At 39.3% G+C, this 21,053-nt stretch overlaps 4 protein-coding genes and 1 non-coding gene across 6 annotated transcripts; 3 read left to right on the forward strand and 2 right to left on the reverse strand.

Moving 5' to 3' along the window:
• Positions 1–1,364: 1,364 nt before the first annotated feature.
• On the forward strand, positions 1,365–5,406 carry LOC125190438 (N-acetylglucosaminyl-phosphatidylinositol biosynthetic protein gpi1). Its single transcript, XM_048087753.1, has 9 exons — positions 1,365–1,733; positions 2,087–2,458; positions 2,551–2,691; positions 2,773–2,873; positions 2,951–3,172; positions 3,493–3,987; positions 4,246–4,667; positions 4,792–4,885; positions 5,000–5,406. The coding sequence occupies exons 1-9, from the start codon at positions 1,548–1,550 to the stop codon at positions 5,136–5,138; spliced, it is 2,172 nt and encodes a 723-aa protein (XP_047943710.1). The 5' UTR covers positions 1,365–1,547; the 3' UTR covers positions 5,139–5,406.
• A 587-nt stretch (positions 5,407–5,993) lies between these two features.
• LOC125190680 (triacylglycerol lipase SDP1-like) lies at positions 5,994–8,773 on the forward strand. The gene is made up of 3 exons (XM_048088033.1): positions 5,994–7,533; positions 7,691–7,834; positions 7,918–8,773. Exons 1-3 carry the CDS (start codon positions 6,121–6,123, stop codon positions 8,680–8,682), a joined length of 2,322 nt encoding a protein of 773 aa, XP_047943990.1. The 5' UTR covers positions 5,994–6,120; the 3' UTR covers positions 8,683–8,773.
• Positions 8,774–12,434: 3,661 nt separating this feature from the next.
• LOC125191341 (probable calcium-binding protein CML35) lies at positions 12,435–13,360 on the forward strand. The gene has a single exon (XM_048088882.1). The coding sequence runs from the start codon at positions 12,628–12,630 to the stop codon at positions 13,228–13,230; it is 603 nt and encodes a 200-aa protein (XP_047944839.1). The 5' UTR covers positions 12,435–12,627; the 3' UTR covers positions 13,231–13,360.
• Positions 13,361–16,276: 2,916 nt separating this feature from the next.
• Positions 16,277–16,505, reverse strand: LOC125191463. Its single transcript, XR_007171145.1, has one exon. It is a non-coding gene; the product is annotated as a small nucleolar RNA U3 (small nucleolar RNA).
• A 1,939-nt stretch (positions 16,506–18,444) lies between these two features.
• Positions 18,445–20,267, reverse strand: LOC125190305 (putative disease resistance protein RGA3). Of its 2 annotated transcripts, none has more exons than XM_048087576.1 (2): positions 18,732–20,267; positions 18,445–18,606 (listed from the first exon to the last, which is right to left on the reverse strand). In XM_048087576.1, the coding sequence occupies exons 1-2, from the start codon at positions 20,258–20,260 to the stop codon at positions 18,591–18,593; spliced, it is 1,545 nt and encodes a 514-aa protein (XP_047943533.1). In that variant the 5' UTR covers positions 20,261–20,267; the 3' UTR covers positions 18,445–18,590. The 2 variants fall into 2 exon arrangements, with proteins under 2 accessions (XP_047943533.1, XP_047943532.1); XM_048087575.1 differs by having other exon boundaries at positions 18,464–18,673.
• Between the last annotated feature and the right edge of the window lie 786 nt (positions 20,268–21,053).

The raw sequence follows: 21,053 nt of genomic DNA on the forward strand, positions 1-21,053 counted from the left end.
TGTCAAAATTTGGAGGATGAAGATAGTATTTGAATTGCAAAGTTGGAATACAATTATTATAGGCGGAGGAGATATTTCTTAAAACTCGTGTCATTACTATATACATACGGCAAATTATAAATTCACCCGATAGCTTAGTTGGCTAATGGAGCTGCCTTGCAAGTTGCAACCGTAAGAGATTTCTGCTCTTTGAATTTTTTTTCTTATATTCATTCGTACATCTATTAATTAATTTGTTTTTATGATTACCATAGTTAAGTTATTTTTGCTCCTTTAAAAGTTTTATACTAATTCATATATCTAATTATCTATTAATCAATTTATTTTTATGATTTCCATGATTAATTCATTAGCTACTAATTAATTTAGTTATACATATTTAATTTCTCACACTAGTAATTTTTATTTATTTATATTTATGAAATTATTGTTAATATTCCTCCATCTACAAAAAATATTCTCATTAGTGAGCAGCACGGGTTTTAATTTGTACTCCCTCCGTCTGCGAACAAGAGTCTCATTTCTTTCTGACACATGTGTTAAGAAAAGTGGGTGGAAGAAAGTTAGTGAAATAGGAGTCATACTTGTGTATATTAGTTTTACATGATATGTGAGTGAAATGAGTTAGTGGAATGTTGGGCTTCTTTATCATTTATGGTAATTACAAACCGGGACTCCTATTCGCGGACAGACCAGAATGAAAAAACAGGACTCCTATTAGCGGACAGTAACTAGTAAAGTTTGAGAGAGCAATTACTACTCCATCTATTCTATAGTAATGAAGACGTTTCTTTTCGGCGCATGTATTAAGAAAAATTGTGTTAGGTGAGTTAAGTAAATGGAGAATAAAGTGAAAAATGAAAAAGGTAGAGAGATGAAGAGAGAAAAAAGTAAGAGAGAGTAAAGTATGTGTGGAAAAATGTTTTGCCTTTTACTAAAAAATGAAATGACTCTATTAGTATGGAACGTGCCAAAATGACAAAATGATTCTATTACTATGGAACGGAAGGAGTATAAACTAGGAAGGATTTTTCATTTTTAGTTTTAGACTAATTTTGGTGGACGAACGAAAATGGGAACTTGAAACTACTTTTTTTATGGACGAAATAAATACTATAGTAGTAATTTGGACCTCAGTATATAAATTATACGTACGCCACTATTTAATTATTCATTCCACCTCATTAAAGAGAAAAGGATTTCCAAAATTAGAAAGGAGCATGAAAATAGTTTATAATAACTAAAACATAAATTAATTTTAAAACGATACAAGTATTATATACTCAAATCACTTTTTAAGATTTTGTTGTATAAGTATGACTAAAGAAGGTTTAAACTTTAAATTCTTGTTAAATTGCGGGGTGTTAAAGAGAACATTTCATATCGAAGAAATGGGAAGTTGAGCTTGAGTTCAAAACTCGAACCTAGACTAAATTTGACGGCTGCGGAGCCCCCAAATTTCTCCGTCGCCACCAGCTACAGCAAATCGCTCTTTTCCGGATCTCACAGTTCCGCGACGAATGACGCTAGCCGATTGAGGTTCAACAATGACAACAAGAAGAAATTGCCGGCTTTGGTGGCCGACTGATCTCTTTTCTCAAACCCCGCCCAATCCAAGCTTCGTATTTGGATGGTTCCTCCCCTCTTCCGAAGCTTCCATCGATGTCGTTGTGGCTTTCGCTTGCGATCAGCACAAACTCGCTTCTTCACTTAATTCCGGTTTGGATCTCATGGTACGCTGCGTTTCCTCTTTTGGATTTGTAAATGTAGTTCTCAAGTTGTTCTTATGCTGTATACTTAGTTGTTTTGATTGTTAATTGGCTTAGATATGGACTGAACGTCGAAATTTTTGTCACTGATTTAGGTCAATGGGTGTGCTATTTTGATTCAATTTTCGTAATTGGGAACCCTAGTTGCATTCTGGCAATTTTAGTCTTGTGAGCTCAGCTGTGCGCGATTTTATAAGGGGGGTGTTGAATTTTGGATGTTGAAAGGCCATAGTTTGATATTAAAATTTATTGATAATTATTGCTATCCTTTTTGTATTGTAACATCCTCATTGCGCATTGCGCCTCGTTTCATTAAGGAAATCCTTCGACGGACTGATGAGAACATGCCTACGGTTCTCCAAGATAAAAGCAAATTGTCTCTTCTCGGATATTTAGAAGTGGATTGTAGTGGCAATAGCAAGATGGGCAGCTGTGGAGATGATAGAAATGGAGATATGAAACGAAACGGAAAACAAAGTTCATGTTCACTTTTGAGTAGTCAAGAGAACCGGCGCTGTGGATGCGTCAGGGATAGGATCTTAGGACAAGGTAGACTTGCTGCTCCAGATCATTTGTTTATCAAACTTGTATATGTTCTTTCCGAAAGAATGGACGGAAGAGTTCTTGCTATACCGAAAATGGATCATCTACATTTGAATGGCAACATTGAGTCCCATCTAGACCTCCACGTATGTAAGTCATGTTGACCTGTACAACGAGCTTCTGTTCTTTTCGTTTTCTCTCTCTCTTATAATGCTATCTTGCTTCCTGATATATATAGGTAATATTCTATGAAATACCAACTTTTGGTGGTCACCATTATTCTTTGGGTGCTCAGTTTTCATCCAATCCAGTAGAAACCCCTAGCAAGAAACCCAAGTGGTTTGAGGATCTCCACCGGAGAGATTCACGCCTTGATTTGGTAAATATTCTTTACTACTAAAATGTAAAATCTACCTTTCACTTTTTCTAAATCGGTACTTCTAATATCCTTGGGAAAAAGGATACTGTGATCCAGGCAATAAACAGTGCCAATGCTGCCCAAATTTTGTTTGATGGACATCAATGTGCTGAGTCTGGGCCACTACTCTTCATTCTCCACATGTAACTGAGACAACACTTACCCTACACATTACTCATTTATATTTCAATCACTCTAACAGTTCATTATGTCTTGTCAGGTTCTCTACCTTCGCGTGGCAGATATTTGCTGCATCGGTTGCTTCCATTTCGACTATGATTTACATTGTTCTCCAATTATTTCGTATTCTTTTTAGTTGGTTGTCCCACACCAGCATATATGTTCTGTTCACTAAATTATTTAGCAATTCATCAAAAAATGTTCACTTCCGCTGCTGTCAGCTCTTGTATTGGCCTGTCTTTCTCCAGGATCAAAACATGAGGTATGTTGACAATTGGTTTATGTATTTGATTTGTATAAAGGTATCAGAATTCATGACAGTAGATGTATTCTAGACTTATGCTTTTAAAATTAATGAAGTCGCATGGTGTCAAAAACATTCTTAGTAGTGTGGTTACGAGCCGATTCACATACCATGTTTTCATCCCAGAAACAAATCTACAATTCTTTCATATGAAATCATGACTTTCTGCACCTATTATCTATTTTAATCAAGCCATGCCCTCTTCATTTCTGCCACTCTGATCTCCTAAGAAATGAAATGTAAGATATGTATCCTCATTATTTTCGCTACTTATATAGGGATTGGTCATGTGTGGAGTTTGCAGAGAAAGCCGCATCTCACAAGCACTCAATATGGTCAAGTATTGTATTTGATTCTCTTCTTGGGACTCTACTTGGCATTCCCCTTTGGTTTAAAGCAGAATTGGCATACATATGGATTTCAGACTTTTCACTTGACTTCACAAATGGTTGGTTACGTACTGGGTGTGTATGGCTGATGGGCAATCCTGCTGGTTTTAAGTTGAATACTGAGCTAGCTGGGGTTCTAGGGATGATTTCTTTGAATGCAATTCAGATTTGGTCTACCCTTTGGGCTTCAGTGGGTTTTCTGTTCATTCATTTCTTCAAAGGACTTGCTCTATGTGGGATTCTTTTTGGTTCAACTTGTGCAGCAACTCTACTTGTTGACATAATCTCTCTACTAACAATGCATGTTCTGATTCTTCATTTATTCCTTTCACTTCTCTATTCGACTCAAATACAGGCATTATCAGCTTTGTGGCGCCTATTCAGGTAAAACACTTTTTTATGAAGAATCTTACCTGCCTTTAATTTTGTACGTAGATAGGAAAACATTTACTATGTCACCTAAGGTAGTGGAACAAGTAATATAACTTCATCTTATATTCTTATCGAGTGATTTGAGTCGTTACAAAGTGTTTGATAGGTTGATCATTCTGGAAAAAAAATGCTAGCTCTATTGAAATTCTTAGGTATTAATTTATGTTCAGTTATTCAATCTCATGACATGAATGCTGTTATCGGTTGCAGGGGTAAAAAGCTGAATCCTTTGCGCCACAGATTGGACAGCTATGACTATACTGTTGAGCAACATGTAGTTGGTTCTCTTCTCTTCACTCCTATATTACTCCTTCTACCGACGACATCGGCTTTCTATATTTTCTTCACCATTTTGCACACAGTTGTGTGCTTCGTCTCCATAGCTGTTGGGGCCACCGTGTCTTTTATCCATTCCACTCCTTACGCTAAAATTTTCCTTTGGTTGAAGATGAGGAAAAGATTTCCATCTGGGATATTTTTGAAAGTCACATTATGTCAACATTCTGAGACAGAAGCTTTTGCTGACAGTAATTCGTCCACTGTGGATCTGCATAAAACAGCTTCTTCAAGTGGCAGTAGCAGCAAATCTATGATTTTGGTTACATTTCTTGACAGCAATCACTTGAAATTAGGTAAGCCATCGAGCCACAGAGGTCTACTATTCATGACTTTCAGCATCAAGATCCAAAAAAGGAAGAATGAAATTGAAGGCTACATACTATAAATATTCATTCTTTGTTTTTGATAACATTTCAGGAGAGGTTGTCTTGCCGCACTATAAAAACATTTATTCGGCTTTCTCTAGCTCGGCTATACGCTCATCTGCCTACGGGCTTCTCACTGGGAGAAGGTATTCCTCTATCACCACGAACTCACACAAGTTATTGTTTTGTGATATCCAACTCCCCACTCAGTTTTACCTTTCCGTGTTCTTGCTGAGTTTGTTTCGGTTCACTTTCTACAGCACGCTGCATGCTCCTGCTGCTAGTCTCCCTATGAAGCTGCCATGGATAGTGATCCCTTGTAAAGAATATTGGCATCTATGCCGTAATTCAGTTTATGCATGCAGAAAACATCCTTATCATAACCCTTTGCCTCATTGACAAAGGACTATACATTCTATCGCTCTAGTTTTCTCTTTGCCACCTTCATCCAATGCTGAGATGTGCACATTGACATTTATTTCCTCAACCTGCTGATATTGGGGAGGATTTGTATTTTTTTGGTAGGCGATAGCATAATTCTACTTGTTGGCCTCCTCGTTTTTTTGAACTTCGTTTTTGTATATATAATTTTTTTGTTCTCTTAATGCCTAATGTACACGTATCATTGATGTTCCCAACCATATTTGAACTTTGGTACTGCCCTCAATTCATTTGTTATTCAAACTATTTGTAATTGTTACTTCATCCATTCTCGAATGAGTCTCTCTTCCCGTCAAAGCCTAGATATTCTTGAATGAAGATCTATATATGATTTAATTAAGTTTTTTTTCTAAATATAGCCCCAAATGAACACCCTTGTTTACCAATATACAATAATCAAATTATGGCTTGAAGATTGCTTTTCAATTGTTTATTGTAGCATTTTGAGTTGGCACAATCCTCATCATCAAGAAAGCGTGGTGATATCAAGAAAGTGAGTAATCCTTAAACCGTCCAAAAAAATCATGACTAACGAACTTTGTGAAGAATACACAGAGTCCTAGAGGTGGAAAAGAATTTATATCTCTTATCCTAAGCGCCGACTGTGTTGCACTTGCATGCATGCTAAATCAGTTTCTAGTATATTCATCATCAGTCATCACCGCTGTTCGCAGCAGACGTGACGTTTGCAATTTGAGGATAGACTTATCTATTCTGTTTGTTCACAATCCCAATGCAAAATTCCGATCTAACTCCCTTCAATAATTCAAATTCCTTTCTTATTCAAGAAAACAAAAATATCAATTATCCGATTCTTTTTCGTGGGATCTGTGAACCCTGAGTAGCTCTCAAAATCAACTCTTGATGTTATTTTCTTTGGTTGAAGATTCTTGAAACACTAAAATAAATCTGGTTTAGTTAGAGGTGAGTAGTAGTATAAATGGACATAAGCAACGAGGCGAGTGTGGAGCAATTTTCAATCGGACCATCAACGTTCCTCGGGCGCACAATCGCCTTCCGCATCCTCTTCTGCAAGTCCCTCTCCCTCCTCCGCCACCAAATCCTTGTATCCCTCTCCCTCCACTTGTCCAAACTCAAAAACAGCCTAAAATCCCACCTCGCATGGCTCCACCCAAGAAACCCCCAAGGCATCCTCGTCATCGTCACCGCCATGGCATTCCTCCTCAAACGCTTCACCAACGTGAGGGCCAAAGCCGAGATGGCATACAAGCGCAAGTTCTGGAGCAACATGACCCGCTCCGCCCTCACCTACGACGAGTGGGCCCACGCCGCCAAGATGCTCGAGCGCGACAACCCCCGCCCCCACGACGCCGACCTCTACGACGAGGAGCTCGTCCTCAGCAAGCTCCACGAGCTGCGGCACCGCCGCCGCGACTGCTCCATCCGCGACATCATGTTCTACATGAGGGCCGACCTCATCCGCAACCTCGGCAACATGTGCAACCCCGACCTCCACAAGGGCCGCCTCCACGTCCCCCGCATCATCCACGACTACATCGACGAGGTCACCACCCAGCTCAGAATGGTCTGCGACTCCGACTCCGAGGACCTCCTCCTCGACGAGAAGCTCGCCTTCATGCACGAGACCCGCCACGCCTTCGGCCGCACCGCCCTCCTCCTCAGCGGCGGCGCCTCCCTCGGCGCCTTCCACGTTGGAGTCGTCAAGACTCTGGTGGAGCACAAGCTGCTCCCCAGAATCATCGCCGGCTCCAGCGTGGGGTCCGCCATGTGCTCTGTGCTGGCCACCAGGTCGTGGCCAGAACTGCAGAGCTTCTTCGAGGACTCGTGGCACTCGATCCAGTTCTTCGACCAGATCGGAGGGATCTTCACCGTCTTCAAGCGGATCATGACGCACGGCGCGGTTCACGATATCAGGCAGCTGCAGATGATGCTGAGGCACCTCACCAACAACCTCACCTTTCAGGAGGCCTACGACATGACGGGGAGGATCCTCGGGATCACCGTGTGCTCGCCCAGGCGCCACGAGCCGCCTCGGTGCCTCAACTACCTCACTTCGCCTCACGTGGTCATATGGAGCGCGGTGACCGCGTCCTGTGCGTTTCCGGGGCTGTTTGAGGCGCAGGAGCTCATGGCCAAGGACAGGGGCGGGAATATAGTGCCGTACCACCCGCCGTTTCACTTGGATCCGGATAAGGGGGTTGCGCCGCGGCGGTGGAGGGATGGGAGCTTGGAGATTGACCTTCCGATCAAGCAGTTGAAGGAGCTTTTTAATGTGAACCATTATATTGTGAGCCAGGCCAATCCGCACATTGCGCCTTTGCTCAGGTTGAAGGAGATGGTCAGGGGCTTTGGTGGCAGCTTCGGTGCTAAGGTACGTGTTGGCGTTCAAACCATCCCAAATCGAAATATTAGAAAATGTGATATATAAATGTAACTTTGAGCCGACAATATCATACTAATACTAATGTGAGTTTGGGTGTGGATTGTCGAACCTCATACTAGTATGTTCCTTCCTCTGTTTTGTGTAGATTGCTCAGCTGGCTGAGATGGAGGTGAAGCATAGATGTAACCAGATATTGGAGCTTGGATTTCCTCTTGGAGGAGTGGCAAAGCTCTTTGCTCAGGATTGGGAGGGTGATATCACTGTTGTCATGCCTGCTACTCTGGCTCAGGTACTACTACCATATTTATCTATTCTCTTGGTCTCACAAATGGAGTATCCATTTTATTGATTCTTGGTTGTGTGGATCTGCAGATATCAAAGGTGATACAGAATCCCTCATATGTGGAGCTTCAGAAGTCAGCAAACCAGGGGAGGAGATGCACTTGGGAGAAGCTCTCAGCCATGCGGGCCAACTGCGGGATCGAGCTCGCCCTCGACGAGTGCGTCGCGGTGCTCAACCACATGCGCCGCCTCAAGAGGAGCGCGGAGAGAGCGGCCGCAGCTGTCGCCTCTCCGCGCCTAGCCAGGTTCAGTGCCTCCAAGAGGATCCCCTCATGGAATGTGATTGCCAGAGAGAACTCAACAGGGTCGCTGGAGGAAGACCTCATGGCGGACCACGCAACCAGAAACTGGCACACGCTCCGCTGCAGCCACGACGGCAGCGACAGCGAGTCCGATAGCTCAGACCTCGTCCAGTCGTGGACGAGGTCTGGCGGCCCCCTCATGAGGACGACCTCCGCGGACAAGTTCGTGGATTACGTGCAGAGTTTGGAGGTGAATTCAAGAACCAACCCGACTTCGGATGATGAGAGAGTTCCCCCCAGCGCCAGCGCCATTGTGGTGGCGGAGGGGGATCTTCTGCAGCCGGAGAGGGTCGACAATGGAAGCATCGTGTTCAACGTCGTGAAGAGGTCGGCGGTGACGTTGTCGCCTCCGACACGGAGTTTGGATTCCGAGCACAATAGCGCTTCTCCTCAAGAGTCGCCGGTTGCTGAGTTGTTGCAACATGATGAGATGGATGAAGGTAGTTCAATCTCCGGCGACGACGACTGCATTGACGGAGAAAATGTACTCTGACCGGCCTCCGGGCTCCGCTTGATCGGCATGCGAGAGATGGTTGAGGACTAGAAGATAATTTGTCACAAATTAAATGAATTTGATTTGGATATCTCTCCTATTTATTATAACTTGTGAGTCTATATTTGAAAAAGTACATACCACATCCAATATGCCGTGGGATTTTTGTACTAGTAAGTAGCTATGGAAATAGATTGCAATATTTATGTTACAAAAATTATTATTAATATAATTTACTGTCAAAACTCGAAATTTCAGGCTACCTAATTCTGACTCGAAATAAATCTTAGTTGAGGACTTTCATGAATTTTTTCGTGCTGAATTAATCGATGTCTTCGATAAAGTATAGTAGTTGTCGATCAAGTTTTTGTAGTTATAAGAGTTTATAGCTTGTTTTGCATCGAGTGCCAAGTGTGGAGACCAATTGTTAACGATGGTCAAGAAAGTACATGAAAATTTATGAGACTATAGCTCTATAATAAATTATCCAATTTAATCACGCAACTTAATTTTAAGTATGTTTCTCATCAACCAGTCAAACAAAGGCAATATATACCACAAAAATCTTAATCAAATCACAGGACTAGAACAAATAATTAGGAAGCAAAGTCCAAATGGGGTGCACGAATAGACAAGTTGGGACATGCTACTAGATTGTCAATGTATCACAACTAAGTGACTGGTCATCCATGCTATGCTATCATATCATGTGATTATCTCTAACATCTTGTCTATAGATTTTACATTTTTCATCTTGTATCCTTTTTTCCTAGGTTACATTATTATAAAAATCATAAAATTTGATAAAATTCTACTTCGTAACTTGCAATTTTGAAAATCAACTAAAAAAAACTATGAAATTTAGATCTGTTCTTGTGAACGGGTAATAGTGTTTAGTCATTGATAGTGACATCTACGTACAAATTTATAGTTATCATATAATTTCAAAAACAAAATTTATTATAAAATACTCCATCCGTCCCACAAAGAGTGTCCCATTTTTCCATTTTCGTCCGTCCCACAAAGTTTGCATTTCACTTTCACCATTTTTGGTAGTGGACCTTATATTCCACCAACTCATTCATACTAACATTTTATTATGAAACTAATACTTTAAAAGTAGGACTCACGTTCCACCAACTTTTTCAACTCACTTTTCATTACATTTCTTATAACCCGTGCCGGGTCAAAGTAGGACTATCTTTGTGGGACGGAGAGAGTAATTAAAAATAATTTTAAATTTATAATTTTTCTAGTTGATAGTCAAAATTACGGGACAGAGTTTAATCAAATTTCATAATTTTTCTGATAATTTGTCATTTTCATTTATATTTTATACTATTATAATAAGAAAATCATTATAAATACATAAAAAATTAATTTATTACTCCATATTAATCAATTCGAGGATAGAGGAAAAGGATGCATTTAATATTTGGTTTTAATATAACTTGTAAATAGGATAAAACAAATAATTTATGAAATAGTATATATTTAATTAAGAAAAATGATGTTCGATTTATCAATATTCGAAAATTAAGAAATGTTATGTGCTTGTGGTTTTCTTTCATTGGCTATATTAAAATATCAAGCAACGTGGAAGGGCTCAATCAAAAGAAAGTTCAAAGTGAGATACTCCAAACTCCAAAGAGTAGGGATGGACAAAACAAATCATCGTGTATATTTTTTGTTTTTGTTTGTCAATGCATATATGCCATGGATTTGTTTGTATTAGAGTAGTAGCATTATTTTGGATTTGATATTGTGATAATTATACCTACGGGCGATCATAATTTCGATCTCCGATCGATGTATTCCATCTACTATGGAGTGTTTGATTGACAAAACTAAATCTCATGATTAAATATGTATCATGTTTGATTCATAAGATTGACCCCAACAACTTGTTTAATCCAAGATGGATAGTCTCATGATTATTAGTTATAGCCTTCTCCCTCCAATTAAAATAATCCACAACTTAATCCTATATGGATAGTCTCATGATAATTAGTCATGGCAACCGAACACCACCTGGCAGTAGTATATTTTAATGAATACATGCAGTAGATCATTCCAAATTTAACTAGATGAAATAAAATAGATATTTTATTCCATGATAGTAAAATTTATTTGCACCACATACATGTCCAAATAAATTTTTGATTCGGACGTGACATGAGGGAACTCCTAGATGGTGACTGCCATAATTTCTGCGTGCTTTCGTGAAAATTGTTTGGGAGTATATAAATGTCTTCAATTTGCAATAATAGATTTTATAATCAATACAAATAGATAAACAACAAATTAAATGGAGTACTTAAATAGTATATACCCATCTGTCCCACCTTCTTTAGAGTATTCGACTTAAACATTTTTAGTATTCCATAAAAATATAACATAATTATTCTCTTACTTTACTCCAAAAAAAAAAATTGAAGCGGAAAGATTAATTAATTAGAGCATTCGTAAAGAGGGAGATAGGAGGGCGGTGCTCTCCATAATGGGAGGACTATTTTAATTACTACTATTATTTAATATTATAGTAAATTGTATATGTTCAATTTAAAAGATTATATTTTATAGTAATTGATTATGTATATATATAATTTATGAATTTAAATCTCACAACTTATTTTTAAATATATAATATTATAATAATAAATTATAAATACCTCTTCTAATTAGAATAACGTCACAACATCATTCTAGATGAATATTGAAATAGCATCTAGAGAAATACTGGTTAACCACGCCCACCGTCTTCTTGCAACATACGGCGCCGTCGATTTTGCCTTTTCCGGCGTGCGGTTATCTATTGGCTATTTTAAGCAAAGATTAATCCCTTAGTAGTAGTTTACTAAATTTATATTTTAAATCGAAATATACTTTGCTGATTCTTTTGTCCGTATTAATTGATATAATTTGTAATTTGTTCTGCTATTGTGATGATAAATATGCCAACCACGATGAAATGAAATATACTTAGTTTGGCACTTTTACCCTTAGTATTAATTTAATCCATAATCATAAGCTTATTAGTCGTGACGACTGACTAGATTATATTTTGAATCTTTGATTACTACTCAAAATGAAGAAACTTTGTAGGCCTCACATACCATATATTTTGCTTATAATTGATTCATGATCAAGACATTTCTTAGTCGTTAATTGAGCATTTTATCTATATTCACACTCAACAAAAATCATAATCGGGAGTTTACCATATTAACTATTTTGGATACAAAAATCATTAATCAAGACGATAATTAGTTACTCATATTTTTCTTATAACGATTATTAATCGTTTTGGATACAATAATCATTAATCAAGACGATAATAGCAGTAGTAGTTTTGAATTAAGAAAAAATCGTACTTACACTTGAAATAATTGATTCTTTATTGACGCTACTTTTCAAATTTATGACGTAAAAATAAATACTCTTTTTGTTCGATAGAAATAGAAATTTTAGATATAATATGAATTTAATGTATAATTATTTAAATAGAATAGAGGTAGAATGAAAGAATAATAAAAATATTATTAATAGAGAATGAAGTTGATTTGAGAAGAAGTTATTAAAGAATATAAGTAAATTAGTTTTATAGGGTAAAAAAAGACAATCTTAAATTCTTAATGGAATGATGTGAGTATTTTGATTTTAATTAATATTCAATATGTCCGTTTAAAAAATAAAAGTAAAATAAAATAAAATGCGAAGACTATCAAATCAAACTATAATTCATCAAAATCCAGAGCTCTTTCTCTCTCTAACGAAGCTTCGTGGAAGCTCACTATGGCTTCCTACTCCCTCCCTCCATTTAACCCTCCTTCACACTCCTTGTCTCAGCCATCACGCCTCAACCCTCTCTCAATTCATCTCTATCATCGCATCGTCTCTACGCACTAGCGCTTTTGGACCATCACCAACACCGATTACTCCGCCATGAAGCTCGCCAAAATCCACAAGCTCTTCAAGACCCGGAAATCCCCTTCCGTCTCCAGATCCGACACCGATCCGCCCTCCTTCAGCTCTCAGGCGACGTCTTCTTCCTCCTCCTCGTCGGAGGACGTGTTTAAGAAGCCGATCGGCTCCACCACGCCCAACAGCGTGCTCCCCTCCGACCTTCACCTGGACCTGAAACAGGCCTTCCAGATGATCGATCGCGACGGCGACGGCAAAATCGAGAAGGGGGAGCTCGAGCGGCTCCTGCGCCGGATCGGGGCCGAGCCGCCGAGCCAGGAGGAGCTGAAGCTCATGCTGAACGAGGTGGACAGCGACGGCGACGGTTGCATCAGCCTCGACGAATTCTACGCAATCAGCTCGCCAGCGTGTGACGGCGAGATGAGAGAAACGTTCGACTTCTTCGATTCGGATCGCGACGGGAGGATCACGGCGGAGGAGCTCCTGGAGGTTTTTAAGACGATCGGCGACGCGGGGTGCACGTTAGAGGAGTGCCGGCGCATGATAAGAGGGGTAGATAGAAACGGGGATGGGTTCGTGTGCTTCCAGGACTTTACTAGAATGATGGACGTGCAGCAAGTATGATTATTCAAATTTTTCATATATAAATATATAATCCTCTTTTTTCATTTTACCACTTCTTTCCGGGAAACAAAAGAAAAGAAATTCGTACTCCATGAATTTGCTGCTATAGATCTTCAGTCTTCTATTTTCATTTGTTTTTCTGTAACAATTGTTTTTTGGGGATTTTATTTTCCGTTGTCTTGATTTGAATTGTTATATACTACTCCTAATAAATTGTTAATAATAATTTGCTATGCTGATGTATTTAAAGGTCCAACCAATGGGCGCTTCGGTCAAAATCCGGTGCATGAGGTGTCCACATAACGAATCAATCCAGAGCGTAACAAGATTATATTCTCGATTAAATTTGTAGTTTGTTTGAAATTCAATCTCACGGCTCTATCTTAATAAATAATCATAAATTGAGAACTCTATCTTAATAAATAATCATAAAATAATTAATCTTAGCTAACTCCTATAACTAAATAACTCAATTCTAGATTATATTTTAAAAATACTAAAATTCACATTAACTATACTGATTAGAAGTAAAATGATGAAAACAGGTACTCCATTAATAATATTCTAAAAAAGACACAATGTTTTAAAAACCAATAAGTGTCATTAAATAAGAGTAATTTTTGAAACAAATATTCCTTCCATCCTAAAAAAAAATAGGCGAAGTCATTTTTGTTAGAATGAAAAGAATATTAGTCACTAGTATTCTTAAATATGTGTAATTGACACTATTAATTGGAGTACTATTCATAATTTAGTGATTCAAAAATTAATAATGACATTAAATATCACAACCTTTTAAAAAAACTTCAAATAGAATCTTCCCCATCAACGGCCCACCTATCTTCTCAAGCCCCTCGGGTGGATTCAGTGGAGGACCCCCCAACTCCACTCCTTCCTCCTATCTCTTGTTCATATGTTAGTTTTTACTTTTTACCATCATCTTGGCTCTCACTTTATCGTGGACTTCGTTAACGAATTGAACATGTTATTCTTGTAAAGAAGATTAGGAAAGAAGTTGAATTTGTAACGATCAGGTTCAGAGCTATCCAAATAATGCAGTTTATGTCCGTTTCAAAATATATACTCTAAAATTTATTAATAGATGAATTTTAATTAAATAAGAAATGGCATGTGGCGGGTAGCATTAATGAGAAAATTCGCCTTACCAACCACACGCGGAATTAGCAAATGCATGAACATAGATTGGATAATCAATCTCCTAGCTTAAAAAATGATGGATGTATTATAAAGTTACATATATTCTTTGCGAGAATGTTTGAAGAGATATTCTTATATAACCAAAGTAGATTATCTAAATACTCTATATTTAACTTCTTTCACAAAAAGATTCCTCTTCGCATACAGAAATTAATAAATATTATATCTGTATATGTATTTACCAGTTACCACTGACTACTTTTGTATTACAACTTCTCTAGTACTATCATCTATCAATAATTTTGAAATATAGGAGTAGTATTTAAGAAAATGTTAAATACCCCAAAAGATTATTTAAGACGTGTTTATATATTTATTTTATTTTATTTTTCCTTAGAAGTTTATATATAATGAGACGAGGAAGAGATACTTGCCATCATGCCATGTAATAATTGTGTTTTTCTTATGAATTCTCATATCTATACTTATTAATTTTTCAACTTATTCATGCATGTATCATAATATCATAAAAGCCAACCTGAGTTTTCACAAAGTCAATATCAAGTAGTAATTCGGAATATAAATTAGTATAATAGCATAAAGGCCAAAAAAATTGTACTCCTTCGAGTGATTTATTAACATATATAGTTATATTTGAGTTCATATAGTAGTACTATTAGTTTTTTTTTTTTATTTTATCCATTTAATTTAATTCTAATAGTTGATCTTTATTGTTATTTGTTAATATTCTTAAAGCATTAAAATTGGGGGGAAAAAAAAAGTAATGTCAATGTAGATCAAATAGAACAAAATTCACATTCATAAACGTCAAAAGACACATAGGAGTTTAAAATTTATCATCTCTAGGTCGGTGCAACACATGCCGTTATATGTGTAGTGATAGTAGTAATTAAATATTTTAAATTATTAGTCAATACTAGTTTATCCAAAATATTATGAGCTGTACCTGCTATTAATTACCTTAATTAAAATATTAATAACACATTTTGTCCTTTTGTCGTAAATTTAGAAAAATTAAAAAAGGGGGTGTGGCGTGAACTGAGGCTAACGTGCTCTTTTTCATGTTTGGTGACAACATGTTTGCCACCAACAAATATGTAATTCACCCTAACATAAGATAATTTAATAAAATAATGACCTAAAATTCTAATATGGTGAACTATGTGGACACCAATGCTCACAACACAGTTTCCCTTATGAAAAAATTGGACCCAATATATAGTCGTAGCTAAATTGAGTTTAAAACACATATTTATATCTAAATTCCAATACTCATATTGAAAATACAGTACAAAATGCAATATATTTAGGATATTTAATACTTTCATGAATCAAATAACTTAATTTGAATATTTTGTGTGCTTATCAATAGTAGAAATAAATTTGACCCTTATTTTTCTTCAAATAATGCCGTTGATGACACCAAATAATGCATTTTTGTCTGATATTGATAAACTTCAAAATATACCCATTGGTCATCTCTTTTTTTCTTCATTTCAAATCAAAATTAATGAGTTAAAGCCAAAATTGTATCGACTTGGTCCACGAAATTTTCGTTCAACTGATTTTACTCTTTTATTTCCCCATTATAAAGAAATTTTAGGTCTGAAATTATTGTATGACTTGTAGAATTTGTGTAGTTTTGAGGGAAGGTTAGATACTATAGTATACAAATACTTCTTGTATATTATGTTAGAAAATTCTCAATGAATTTCTTATCTAGATTATGATTTTTTTATAAAATTAAAAATGTTTTTATGGGCAACCAAAAAGTATTAGTTATAACACTGAATGTGATTAGGGCACAAAAGAAGCATCTCCGTCAGAAAAGTCAAGGCTATGAACACTCAAAAAGTAAAGTAAAGTTAGTCTGTTAAGAAAGCTACTTGACCACACAGCTCAACAAAGTGAACTAAGAACTATCCTCTACTATACCATGGGCACACTTCAGCTACAACAAGGTTAAGTTAATCACACTCCTCGGGTCAAGTAACCATGGTTCAAGTTCATCCACCAGACTTGGTTTCTCGTCTCCTTAGAAATCAAGGATACTGAGGTACGAGCCTATATAACAGATCATGTTCAAGTAAGGTCGTGATACTTATATTCTTCTATCCTTATTCCTTAAGTACTTGGTATTAGGATCGTCCGTCGCATCGTCCGCAACTGCAGCATCGCGGACGATGGGTTACCCATCGTCTGCACCCGATACATCGTCCGCGGAAGATGCGCGGAGGATACCCATCGTCCGTTGTATCGTCCGCCACTGTGGACGACGCGGATGATGGGTCACGGACGATGCGACGTGTTTCCGTTTTTTTTTTTTAATTTTATTAAATTTTCAAAACCAATATATTCCTCTCATTTTCACTTCATTTTTCACTCACTTCACTCTCAAATTCACTACATTTTCTACATTTCAAGCAAAATTGATTCCGGAGATTATCCGAATAGCCCGACGAATACCGGCCATTCGACACCAACGCCGAGTACGATCTCGACTTCAGCACCGACTCGTACGGGCTGTCCGACATGGAGCCTTCTCCCCACCGCCCATCCGCCGCCGCCGCCGCGTCTGGGTCCGCCACCAAGAAGAAGCGGACCAAGGCACGACCCTAGAAGTTGCCTACAACGGAGGTGTGTGAAGAGTTCTCCCCGGGAAGGACGAACTACTCCGACCCCGAATCCATTGTCTTGACGAGTTGTTGGATTGATGTTTCGGAGGATCCGGTGCACGCCAACAACCAGAAGGTGACTGCGTATTGGGAGCGCATCACCGAGAAATACAACGAGGCCAAGCCGGCGTACGCGTACAAGCGCCACAGGGAGCAGCTCCACAAGCACTGGGATAAAATAAAGAAGCAGGTAAATTTGTTCGCGGGGGAGTACGAGAAGTGCGAGAGGGAGCAGGCAGTGGCGAGAGTCTCGCGGATGTGCGGGACAAAGCGATGCAAGTCGTACATTTCATTGTACGGCGATTTCAAGCACTACCAGTCCCGGGCGCTCTTGAGGGACAAGCAGAAGTTCGTTGGTGGTGTGATTCCCCAATCGACGGCGGCGAGGAGGAGGGCGTCGAAGCGCACCCCCGTTGATTATACAAGTAGCAATAGCGGCGCGTCTCCAATGGACCTCAACAGTCCGGTGTTCGAGGATGAGAGTTCGGGCACACCGATGTCCTCCCGGCGTCTCCCTAGCGTCAAGGCTGCCAAGGGCAAGGGCAAGGCCACATCCTCCTCCGCCGCACCGCCCTCGACCAGGCCCCGTCGCCGACCCCGAGTTCGACGCCGTCCGCGACTTCGACCGCGGCCCATGCCTACGCGGATTTGGCGGCCTCCTCCGACTATAGGACGTTGTTGGACGCGCACACCGCCCTCATGCAGGCGACCAACCCGGCTCAAATCGAAGGCATCCAGCGGATGATCGATGGCCTCAGCCGCAAGTTGGGACTACTCTAGACTAGCCTCCTTTTTTTTGTATTTAGTGTTTTTTTTATTTCTTAATTTGTAACTTTTTTTTTTAAATTAAGTAAATTTAGTATTTCCCTTTAATTTGCAAACCTAAAAATATAAATACAAAATAGAAGTAAAATGCTTAGGGCGTCCCATTGTGGATGCCCTTAGCTATGAATCCGATGTGGATATAATCTCTATATGTCCCAATTTATTGTAAGTGTTGAGATTCTTTCCTTTTATGGTCTTTGACTTGATGCAATTTCTATATAAATTAGCATTACAAATCATATTCAAAATTCTCAAATTCCATCAAAAATATTCATGAATCTCTCAGACCACCAGTGGCTTAGATGCAGATTGATTGAAAATGTGGAAAGTTAATGGATATTAGGACAACCACTAACATGCACCTTTGCTATATGAGTATGGGTAAAGGTTGGAAGCATCACTAAATTTGGACAATCTTCAACATACAGCCCTTGAAGCAAACCGAAGCTCAGGACCCACTCTGGCAGTTCTGTAAAACCAACGCAGTTTGCGATTCGTAGAAATTTGAGTGTTCTACCGACATTCTTTGTAAGCCCCATCGGAAGACTGGCCAACTTGGGCAGCCCCATCAAGAGCAACGACACAAGGCTGGTCAGCCCTTGAACGCTGGCTCCCTCACCAAAATCGAGCTCTTCACAGTTCCAGACCCACAGCTTCTCTAGAGAAACCAGTTGCTTCATGCTATCTGGAAGAGTAGCTAATCTCGGGCAGTCATATATATGTAGTACACGAATACAAGTGAGGTTTTCAAGCCCTGATGGTAACTGCACAAAGTCACAGTTGTAAAGCAGTACGAACGTTAGAGAGCTGAAGCTGTGGTACCTTTTCTTTCCCAAAGACAGCTTCTGGCAAGTTAGGTACAGAGTTTTGATGTTGATCAAATGCAAGAGATATTTGGGCAGATCTCGAAGGCTTTCGCAGTTGATGAGGTTCAGCGTCTGCAGATTCACCAGCTTGCAGAACGACGATGGAAGAGATGTGAGATTGCTGTTCTGGCTGAGGTCGAGATACCTTAGCCTCTTCAAGTTGCCTATAGAGCTAGGCAGCTCCTCGAGCTGCAGTGAGATCAAGATCAAGACGCGCAGGCGTTTGAAGCTCGTTGCAATGGCGCGGACAAAGGCCTTATCAGGAGACCTAACCTTGAACACACACCTAAAAGACCTCACATTTCTCAATCCGAGCAATGCTTTAGACTCTTCTTTTCCTGGCTGATGATCTTCATCTTGGAGAAAAATATGACGAACCCTATCAGAAACGGCTTTTTTGCCATACTCGATCCCTGCTACAGACTGTGCAAGATCGTGGACGAGGTTGTGGATCTTACAAGCCAAGATCTCCCCATCAAATGCCACCACCACTTCTTGAAAGCAAAATCTTGACAGCAACTCATTGAAGTAGTGATTCCCAACATCTTCAACCTGCCTATCTGCGTTGTCTGAGTGCACAAAGCCTTGAGCGATCCAAAGGTTGATGAACATTTCTCTGGGAATCTGGACACCCTTAGGCAACATGGAGCAATACGCGAAACACTGCCTCAAATGGGAAGGCAACTGCTCATAACTGAGCCTAAGAATAGGCAGGATGCCACTTTGCTGCTGATCAATCTCCCATATGTCATTGTTCCTGATACGTACCCATTCATCCTCGTCTCTATTCAAATAGAGCAAGCTCCCCAACGTCTTGACAGCAAGTGGAACTCCTCCACACTTCCCCACGATCTCCCTCCCAATTGCCACTAGATTGGGAGGCTGATCACCACCTTCTCTTAAAGCACATTTTAGAAATAAAGAGAGGCAGTCACCATCCGAGAGGCCAGTCAGATCATAAGCGTCTCTGGTGCTCGTAACCACAGCTACAGCCTTGCTTCGAGTCGTGACAATGATCTTACTCCCTGAGCTGCAGTTCATCAGCAGCTCCCTCAAATCCATCCACTTGATCCGGTCCACGTTCCACACATCATCCAACACAAGCAAATATCTCGTGCCATTCAACACAGCAGCCAGACGACGCTGCATCTGGTCCATATCAAGATGCCCGAAGCTCTCACCAGTGGCAGATTTCAGGATTTTCTCAACAGTTTTGCCTAGAGTGAAATGTTCAGAGAAAGAAGAAACCCACATTCGAAGACCGAACCTTTGAATCACTCGTTCATCATTATACGCCAACTTGACAACAGTAGTTTTTCCAAGACCTCCGATCCCAACTATAGGAATAACATCAAGATGATCATCATTATTGTAGTTGTCCAAGCTCAGGAGCATCTGTACGATGCTTTCTTTATCACTTTCCCTACCAATGATGTCTGAAGCTCTTACATAAGAGTGGGTTTGCTCTCTCACATTGTTATCCATGAATATCACAGTATGAGTTTTCTCAGTGAAATGAAACTTGCTCCTATCAGCTGCAATCTCATCTAGTTTTTGCCTCAGGCCTCTTATTCTATGACGATCTTGAATCTAAATACAACAGAATTCCAGCCAGAAAAGAATCCTGTTACCTTGTTCAAGATCTCCATGTCTCTCTGCGGAGGAGCTCGTACAGTGAGATCATCCAGCAAATCATCGATGTTGCAGACAGCATCCTTGAGCTTCTGGAGCCAATCCCGAACCTCGTGATTCTTCAACTGCTGCTCTTCAGCATCCAAGATCACTGCTTTGATGGTGGAGAGAGTGTTGTGGAGCCTCCTCACCTCAGATCTGATGTTCCAAACCAGACTGATCTGCTCAGCAGCAAGGGATGAAAGTTTGGAAAGAGCACTCTCAGTGATGTTGAACAAGAATGTTTCTGCCATGTTCCTCCAAATTGCAGAATTCTTTCAGCAACTTTATGGATAAGAAAGAAGAAAGCTTAATGCAATTAGATAGAGAGTGTGTGGACTTTGACAAGTCAACAATCCTTTGTATGGCGAGTCATTGATGACCAAAGACCATTAGTTAGGCTTGATTTAAAAACAAACTAATCAAAATTTGTAAAAATGGCCAACAAACTGACCAAAGTTACTTTTTTACACTGCCAAAAAAAATCATGATAAAATTAACATCAATCAAAGAAATAAAAGATTACTATATATTGATACAGTATAAGTTCAACTGGTTAGGTTCCAATGAAATAAATTATCCAGAAATAGACCAAATTCAGTCCAGA

This window comes from Salvia hispanica, chromosome 5 (assembly GCF_023119035.1).
Source record: "Salvia hispanica cultivar TCC Black 2014 chromosome 5, UniMelb_Shisp_WGS_1.0, whole genome shotgun sequence".
Taxonomy (NCBI): Eukaryota; Viridiplantae; Streptophyta; class Magnoliopsida; order Lamiales; family Lamiaceae; genus Salvia; species Salvia hispanica.

Excerpts from the sequence above, each read along its gene's own strand:
- LOC125191341 (XM_048088882.1), top strand. The coding sequence starts at position 12,628 with ATGAAGCTCGCCAAAATCCACAAGCTCTTCAAGACCCGGAAATCCCCT.
- LOC125190438 (XM_048087753.1), top strand. The coding sequence starts at position 1,548 with ATGACAACAAGAAGAAATTGCCGGCTTTGGTGGCCGACTGATCTCTTT. Across the intron at positions 2,459-2,550 it reads AGTCCCATCTAGACCTCCAC|GTAATATTCTATGAAATACC; the intron begins GTATGTAAGTCA and ends TGATATATATAG. Across the intron at positions 4,886-4,999 it reads GGGCTTCTCACTGGGAGAAG|CACGCTGCATGCTCCTGCTG; the intron begins GTATTCCTCTAT and ends CACTTTCTACAG.
- LOC125190680 (XM_048088033.1), top strand. The coding sequence starts at position 6,121 with ATGGACATAAGCAACGAGGCGAGTGTGGAGCAATTTTCAATCGGACCA. Across the intron at positions 7,534-7,690 it reads GTGGCAGCTTCGGTGCTAAG|ATTGCTCAGCTGGCTGAGAT; the intron begins GTACGTGTTGGC and ends TGTTTTGTGTAG. Across the intron at positions 7,835-7,917 it reads TGCCTGCTACTCTGGCTCAG|ATATCAAAGGTGATACAGAA; the intron begins GTACTACTACCA and ends GTGGATCTGCAG.
- LOC125190305 (XM_048087575.1), bottom strand. The coding sequence starts at position 20,260 with ATGGATAACAATGTGAGAGAGCAAACCCACTCTTATGTAAGAGCTTCA. Across the intron at positions 18,674-18,731 it reads CTGTCTTTGGGAAAGAAAAG|TTACCATCAGGGCTTGAAAA; the intron begins GTACCACAGCTT and ends GACTTTGTGCAG.